Source organism: Chinchilla lanigera, unplaced genomic scaffold (assembly GCF_000276665.1).
Source record: "Chinchilla lanigera isolate Chin_1 unplaced genomic scaffold, ChiLan1.0 scaffold00222, whole genome shotgun sequence".
Classification (NCBI taxonomy): domain Eukaryota; kingdom Metazoa; phylum Chordata; class Mammalia; order Rodentia; family Chinchillidae; genus Chinchilla; species Chinchilla lanigera.
This window is the reverse complement of record NW_004955623.1, coordinates 106,980-115,786: the sequence shown is the minus strand read 5'-3', so window position 1 is coordinate 115,786 and position 8,807 is coordinate 106,980. Positions and strand designations below refer to the sequence as shown.

At 43.7% G+C, this 8,807-nt stretch overlaps 1 protein-coding gene and 1 pseudogene across 1 annotated transcript in view; one reads left to right on the top strand and one right to left on the bottom strand.

The window, feature by feature from the left end:
• Positions 1 to 1,077: 1,077 nt before the first annotated feature.
• Positions 1,078 to 8,807, top strand: part of LOC102019656 (SLAM family member 9-like) — a gene marked incomplete in the record, with an annotated part of 107,107 nt that continues 99,377 nt past the window's right edge. Inside the window, 1 exon segment of the mRNA XM_013510158.1 lies at positions 1,078 to 1,172. Within this exon segment, the coding sequence (XP_013365612.1) occupies positions 1,103 to 1,172 (70 nt within the window).
• LOC102020867 overlaps positions 3,361 to 8,807 on the bottom strand; it is a 6,808-nt pseudogene continuing 1,361 nt past the window's right edge.

Sequence of the window (8,807 nt, the reverse complement as noted above, 5' to 3'; positions counted from 1 at the left end):
TGATGCCACAGTTGAACAGAGGTGAAAAATTCCTATGGATGGGGGCTCAGGTCAGGAGTGAGAACCTGGAGCAGAGTCTAAGCAGGGGCTTAAAGGTAGTTGCTGGTTGAGATGCCGTCAGGAGACTGTCAATTTCTGTCTTTGCCTGAGTGTGGAGAAAGGACAGCTGGTGTCAGTGGAAGCTGAGAATGCATGGGGCTGCCAGCCAAAGGAAAATGCAAGCACTAGCACTGGAAGTGCAGCGTTACCCTTCTAGCTTTGGTTTTGCCCACAGTTCCCTCTTTAGGTAGCTCGGAGGTGAAGAAATTCCTAGAAAATCAGAACAGAAATTTGACGCTTTGATTGGGACAGGGAGAGAGGAAACCACTAACATCAGGAGGGTCCAGGCAGGGGTCCAGTTGCCTTTCTGTCGCTGTGATAACATACCAGAGAAATGACTATTTTGGCTCATGCTTTAGGGACTTCAGTCTGTGGCTGCGGGCTCACGGTTGGGAGAACATGGTTGAGAGCACATGGTGGAGCAACACTGCTTAGCTTATAGAGGACTGGGGTGGGGGAGAGAGGGACAGGAATCATCCAGGGTGCCAACATACCCCTCACGATGCTCTGGTGACCTCCTGCCTCCCATTAGTCCCTGCCTCCTCAAGGTTCCATCACCTCCCACTAGTACCAGCAGCTGGGGACCAAGTCTTCAGCACAGCAGGCTTTGTGGGATTCTGCCCATCCACAGGACCATACTGGCCCTGCTCTGAGAAGACATCTCTGTGCCTGGCCACAGGCTACCAGTGGGGAGAGCTCTGAGTCCAGGAGCAGGTGGGCAGTGCTAAGTATGGGGTGCTTTGTGTGCGAATGACAAGCTGGCTCTGTGCTCGGTCTGGAGATACACTTGTAGGTGTGTCCACACCAGCATGTTTGTGCACTACCCTGCATTTTGTCTTGGCAGATACATTCTATTTGTTGGGACAAGAGGAAACAGCTGATATTCTTGCATTCTAATGACTTGTGGCTCCACCCCCCGGGTGAGTAATAAGGCCTTCCTCCCTTCTTATTTGCTTCCCTGCTGATATTTCTCTGTAGCTGAGGAGAACTGCAGACAGCTGTGATGGGCCCAAGCCTAAGAGACCCCTGTCTGTCCTGGGCCTCATGGCTCCTAGGAGTCATCGTTTTCCTCAGTGAGTAGCCGGGGATCCCTGGAAGGGAGGGCAGTTAACAGACACTGGGATGATTGGACGAACCCTTCAGTCCGGAAGCCTGTTAGTCTCTGAAGTCCTTGGGAAACAAAAGGGGAAAGTTACTCTGCTACGATTTAAGAATGTGGCATGGTTGGTAGTGCTTTGGGGTGAGTGGCGAGGAGGCTGGGAATCCTGAGTTAGGGTGACCGTGGCTAACTGAGGGGATATCTACCAGGGAGAGCGTCTGCCTATGTGTATCAGCAAGGAGCAGGGGAGCAGCCCAGGGAAAGTGATGGAGACAAGCTAAGAAGCTTGACGGAGGGGTAGAGGGATGAGGACACATTGTCCTTTGCCTGGAACTGAGAGGGTCCTCACCGCCTCTGCTGCTGTCTTGTGGAACACAGCTGAGCTAGCCCTCTGGGGTCTGAGTCAGAGGAAGCTGCTGCGGTCTGGGCTTCCCAAGCTTCTCCAGTGAACAGCACTGACCCTCCTTGACCCGGCTTGGGCTCAGCTCCAAGCAGATCCTCACCATGAGAGGCCCCCAGAGGTCTCAGGTGCATCTTAAAACTTGTGTGTGCAGTCCTCATTTCACCTTGGTGCTCATTTAAAATGTGAAAATGAATCGGTCTTTGGTGGGATGAGTACTGCCAAAAGAAGCCTTTAACATTCCTGTGAGTTACCCTCTTCCTTCCATCCCGAAATGCTGATCAGGTCCTGAGACATTGGGTGGAAGCTTTTTTTCTCAGCATTGTTCCTGTCAAAACACTTAAAAAGCAGAGGAGTTACCCATCAATCCCAGAACAAATTAACAGATTGAGGAGTGTTGTACCATGGCTTCCTGCCAGAGGGTGGGCTGTGCCTTGTAGGCACCTGCGCTGAGAGAGAGAGAGTTTGGATATCTTTTTAAGACTTTAAAGAGTTACTCCCAGGATTCGGGGAACTAAGGGGATCACCACTGCCTTATCTAATGGATAACATTCATGCAGATTACTGTGGAATGTTGCTATTTCAAAAATGTTCCCCTATTCTTTTCACAAAGCCAAGGTTCTCTCAGGGGGCTTAGTCACTTAAGAACCTTAGGGGACAAAAGAGCTCATAATCAGGTCTCTGCCCAAGGTGGGAGGGTCTTTAAATTTCACTCTCCTTTCTGATTTCTTTGGGCCATAGGCCATAGCAACCAGGAATGTTGTGTGTCTTGTCTTGGAAAGAGATAGCTCAGGGTCATAATGAACGTGCACGACGTATATCTTTAAAGTTTCATTGTGCTCTGTCATTGCTTTGGTTCTGAAACATAACAAAATGATTGTAAATCTATTATACTTTCTTCACTTATCTATAATTGGCGGATCATGCTACTTTGGACTCTCTTTGTAGTTCCAGGCTGATAATGTTTAAGTATCTGCCTAATAGTTCTCTTTTCTAGGAAGTGGGCAGTCTGGACAGGCTGGTTTTTTAAACATTAAGCCACAGATGTCTCTGTTCTGCTCAGCCACTCCAAGCACTTGTTTTCCCTTCCGGGGGGCACACAAGGAGGAGGATAAGACTCCAGCAGCTATTCAGGTCCTGGAAGGGCTAGCAGGCAGTGCAGGGAGGGTGCACACCAGAGAGGGAAGGGAAGTGCAGAGACCTGAGGGCAGTGTTCTGGGCTCCATGTCCAACTCTGTCCTCTGTGACCTCAGACAGGTCCACTTTCCTGGGGAGCCCTCTCTTCCATAACAGGATGGTGCTTGGATAGATTATCTCCGAGGCCCTTCCTGTAACTGGCACAGCAAAGTGAAACTTTATTTTTAAAAAACTGAAAAATCATTTTTATTAGTACATGTTTGCAGTCTTCCTGGAGAAGACCCAGGGTTGTCCCTGTGGCCACTTCCTCAGCCCCCAACAGAATGAAGAGATTCTCCTCTTCAGACTTCTCCACCTGAGCTCCAGAGGGTGTTCTCAGGGCTCCTGAGAACTCTCAGCTCCCCTGTGCAGGGACAACATCTCCCTGCTCACAGCCTGTGGAAACTTGGTCCACAGACCACACTCAGGAAGGCTGCACAGCTGTGCCGGTTAGAAGCTGCTAATAAAAGTCTTAGCCAGGGCTTTGCAGTTCCTGTCTGTGCAGCAACAGAAGACACTGCCTTGTTTCTGGGTGAATCTCTCACAGTGTTGGCATGGAGGGCAGCAAACCTTATTTTGACCAGAATCATCCCTGGAAGTCCGAGGAAGGTGCCCCTTTGAATTGGAGACACTGTCTCTCAGTGAAATCGGTTGGTTTATTGCCATGTTCACTTATATTTACAGTTCCTTGTTGTACTGACAGTGACTGGTGCTTACTGCCTGTTGCACCAGGAGACAATATTATGGCATTGGTGTCGTAGGAAGAGCTTTCTTGCAGGTGTATAGGCCAGGAGGCAGAAGGCAGGCACAAAGCTGCTTCCCCATGGGATTGGTGGGTGAGGACGGATTTGAGGAGCTGGAGAAGCTGACAGCTGTACCGGGGAATCACAGTGGCATAGTCTGCGCTGCACACACTGGGCCCTGTGGAAGTTGTGGACTCATTGCAGTTGGGAGTTTCCGGTCTTTCCACTACTCAGTCTGTTTTGCAACTGTGCACCACGTTCTACCTTCTAATCTAAGCTTGTAAGGCTGTTCTGCTATTGCGTTCCACCTCTTGCAGGCTTTTGGTTTTGTTTTGCTCTCAGAGTCTACAGTTGTTTCCTGAACAACAGCTTCCTATCAGTTTTTAGAAATGGGGAAGTTTTGGTTTTATTGCTAGTTTCAGTGGGAAACTTTCACATTTCAACATGTGACTAACTCTGAATGAAATATATGAGCAAGGTGTTATACGATCCTTTTACTGTATCCCTCTTATTAATTATCAAAGGGACCATGGGATGCTAAAACTGCCGCAAAAGGAAAATCAAGAGACACCTGTTCAGGCCAGCATGCACCCTACGATGCCTTTACAAAAAGGTGCCTGGTCACATGGGTCTGGAGCATTTCTGGGTACCTGTCATCTACTGTGTTTACTTTGGGAGGGGACACACTTTGAAGTTGTGCTTGAGGAACTCAACATCTCATATAATTGTTCTCTTTGTCACATATAGTACCTTTCTACTATAGTACAACCCACTAAAGAGAGGGGGAAAGGTGCTAACCAAATAGTTAATTATTATTTAGCTCAGGCTTGGGATAAGAAGTTCTCTCCCCCCCCCCCCACCGCCCTGCCCCTTGGTCCACAGATGTTTTCAGGCACTTGATAACGCGGGAGTTGGTGGTTATAGTGTGGGCACAGATCAGTGAATTTCTTTTTAAGCCCAAGGTATTGGTAAGCACAGAACCAGGGTGGACCTTGAAACTTGAGGCACCATGAAATTGAGCCACGGGATGTTTGACTTCCTGGAGCCCCTCCTTGTGCTCAGGAGGGGACCCTGAGAGGGTAGGTGGTGGTGAGGAAATTACACCAGCCTGGGAACAGGGACGGTCTGGTTTTGACACAGGTGTAACTGATGTAGCAATACTTAAAATGATGATGACGGTGGCTAATATTAAGGGGACAATTACTGAATACTGTGCTGGAAGTATTTCTCTGCTTAAATCCAAAGAATAGTTAATTGAAGTACACTATCTCAGTGATGATGAATATTTTAGAGACTGAGTGCCCAAACTGCAACTTGAAACCCACCGATTGCGGAGTTCCAACAGTACCCCATGTGCCCTCTTATCCAATACTTGACTATTGGGGCGATCAATGCAGGGGTGAACTTGGCCCATGTACCCACAGAGAGGGATCTCGTGCCCACTGCGGCTCATGTGCTATAGGTTCACCACCACTGCACTATTTCCACTTAATAGATGAGAAAACCGAAAGCAGAGAGATTAAATAACTGCTCATGTTTGCACAGCCAGAAGATGGAGGACCTGGACTCAGATCTCATCTCACTGACCCTTGTCTTGCCACTACTGCAATACACCATCTAACTACGTCACCCACATGACACCAGAATAAATTTCAGGTGCATCAAAGACTAAACATTAACACTGAAATCATGGAAGTAAGAAAGAAAAGTAGAGAAAATAAAAAACCTTCACCTTTTTGAAGTGAAGGCGCTTCTTACAAGATATGAAATCAATAAGGTCTAAAAAATTTGATACTTTTAACTTCATGAAAGGAATATTTTGACCCATGGGTAGCAAGCTATCCTGGATTCAGTGGAATTCCAATAAACATTTCAAATGGCATTTTTCTTTTTTTATTATTATTTTATAGAGAATAGTAAATGGGAAACAAAGAAATAGAACAGTAGCAGCGTACCAGTATCACAAAAATAAACAAATCAAAGCAAGAACATTCAAAGTGATACAGAGTCTCAAGGCAAAATAATACGAGTCAACAGTGGTTGTTACATTACCTATCGCTATGTTCAACAATATTGCTCAGATTACCAGATGTAAGAATGAAAGATTGCTCAAACCATTATAGGGAATAAGAAAATAATTCTTCTATAAAACAGTAGAGATAATACAGAGTTTCAAGAGACAAGATGGTACGAGTTCACCATTGTAACTCCACTGCATATTGTTACTTTCAAATCAGTTGATCAGACCACCAGACACAAGCATGCACAATCGATTAGAACATAAAAAATTGTAATCAACTGTTCATTTCAATACACCATCAGACATCAGCAATACAGTTATATTTTGCATTCCTTCTTCTTTTTTCTTCTTTCCCTCATCCCAGTTGTTCCTTCCTTTGAGCAATTTCTTTCCCTTTCCTATCATCTATTGTATGTTTTGAGTTTTACCTAGTCTTTCAGATCCCTACACCAAGGAGACAATATGATGTTTACCCATCTGGGTCCGATTTATTTCACTTAAGAGTATGGTCTCTAGTTGCATCCATTTACCTACAAAAGCCTCGAGATTATCTTTTTTAATAGCTGAGTAACACTTCATTGTATAAAAATACCACTTTTTTTAATCCATTCCTCAGTGGATGGGCATTTGGTTTTTTTCCCAGATTTAGCTATGACAAATTGTGCTGCTAAACACATGGGTGCACATATATCACTGTGGTATGATGCCTTTAATTCTTCTGGAAAAATACCTAGAAGGGGAATAGCTAGGTTAAATGGGACTCCCAATCCTAGTTTTGTGAAGAATCTCCAAATTGATTTACACAGTGGTTTCACCAATCTATACTCCCACTAGCAGTGGAGTAGGGTTCCTTTCTCCCCACAGCCTCTCCAGCATTTGTTATTGGTTGATTTCTTGATGATAACCATGCTTTCTGGGGTGAGATGGAATCTCAGTGTTGTTTTAATTTGCATTTCTTGAATGACCAATGACGTTGAATATTTTTTCATGTATTTATTTGCCATTAGTATCTCTTCATTAGAGAAGTGTGTATTCATTTCAGAGGCCCATTCTTGGATTGGGTCTTTGAATTTGGGGGGCCCAATTTTTTTAAATTCTTTGTATGTCCTAGATAGAAGTCCTTTGTCTGAGGGGCAGTTGGCTAAAATTTTTTCCCAATTCGTGGGTTTTCTTTTTACTTTATTGGTGATTTCTTTAGATGTGCAAAAACTTTTCAACAAGATGAGATCCAAGTTATTGATTCTTTGAAGTATTTCAGGTACAGTTTGGTTTTTATTCATGAACTCTCTGCCTGCCCCAATGTCGTCAAGATTTTTACCTACTTTCTCTTCCAATAAATCAAATGGCATTTTTCATAGAAATATAAAAAATACCCAAAGTGAGTATGGAATCCGAAAAGACCCCAAAGAACAAAAGCAAAAGAACCAACCTAGATGCATCACATTCTGTGGTTTTAGAATAGATTATAAATTCACTGTAATAAGACAGCATGATATAGGCAAAAAAATAGACACATTGCCTAATGGGACAAAATAAAAATCCCAGAAAGACACCCAAGCATTTATACTCCATTGACTTGATTTTTCACAAATGTGTTAACAAAATACAATGGGGGAAAGGACAATCTCTTCAGAAAATTGTGTTGGAAAAACTGGATCTCCACTTGCACAGGAATGAAATTGGACACTCATCTCACTGTACATACAAAACCTAGCTTGATATGGATAAAAGGGTTAAAATATGTAAACTTGAAATATAAAGCTTCTAGAAGAAAACTTAGGGGAATAGCTCTAGGACATTGATCTGGAAAATGTTTTCTTGACTAGAACTCCAAATATAAAGACCATAGAAGCAACTATTAGCAAAGGAATTGCACCAAAGGTATACTTTTTACTTTCTCTTCTTTTCTTTCTAACTTCTATGGTTCCAGTGTTAATGTTCAGTCTTTGTTTTTTTTTTTTTTTTTTTTTTTTCCGGTACCTGAATCGAACTCACGACCTCGTGCTTGCCAGGCAGGCGCTGCGCCGCTGAGCTAACTCCCCAGCCCCTAATCTTCAGTCTTTGATGGACCTGAAATTTATTCTGGTATCAGTTAGGTGACATAGTTAGATGGTGTATTGAAGCAATGGCAAGACTAGGGTCCACTTCTGCACAGCAAAGGAAGCAGAAGAGTGAAAACAGTGAAGAGAAAATCCTTGGCCTGGGAGAAAATATTTGCCAACTGTACCTCTGACAGAGACCAGTGTTCATATATGTGAGGAACTCAAGCAACTCCATAGCAAGAAAACAAGTAACCTTGTTCTAAGGTTTTAAAGTTTAAAATTTAAGGTTTAAATTTAAAATTTAATTTTTAAGGTTTTTAAATTTTAAAATTTAAAGATGAGCAACATATTTGAACAGATTTTTCTCAAAAGAGGAGAAATAAATGGACAATAAATATATAAAAAATGCTCAATATCATTGATCATCAGGGAATTGCAGATTATGTTAGTCTTTTTTTTTCTTCTTTTTTTTGGTACTGGGAATTGAACTCAGGACCTTCCTCTTGCCAGGCAGGTTCTGTGAGCTATCTCCCTGGCCTTAGAATTGCAGATTAAAACCACAGTGATTTCCATCTTATGCCTGTTACAATGGGTATTACTCAAAAAATGAAAGATAATAAATGCTAGCAAGGGTGTGGAAAAAAAGGGAACACTTGTGCACTCTTGGTGGGGATATATATATATATTTTTTTTCTTTTTTTTTTGAGACAGGGTCTCACTATGCAGTTCAGACTGGCCTAGAGCTCACTTTGTAGCCCAGGCTGGTCTCGAATTTGCAACAATCATCCTGCCTCAGCCTCCCAAGTGCTGGGATTACAGGCATGCATCACCATGCCTGGCTTATATATATATTTGACACAAGGTCTTGCTATGTAGTTTAAGCTAGCCTTGAACTCACAATGTACTCCAAGCTCTCCTTGAACTCATGGCAACCCTCCTGCCTCAGCCCTTCCAAGTGCTGGGATTACAAAAGTGTGCCACCATGCTGGTCTAGTATGGGTATTTTGGACAATAGTATGATGAGTCCTCCAAAAACTAAAACTGGATTTGCCACGTAGCTGTCCCACTTCAGGAAGATAACCAGAGTAACTGAGCTGGGTATGTTGAAGTAGTGTCTGCCCTGCCATGCTCGCTGCAGCACTGTCTACAATAGCTAGATGTGGAGGCAAGCCAGGAGTCCATCAGTGGATGAGAGCATTAGGCATACGTGATGTATACAGTGTGCCTA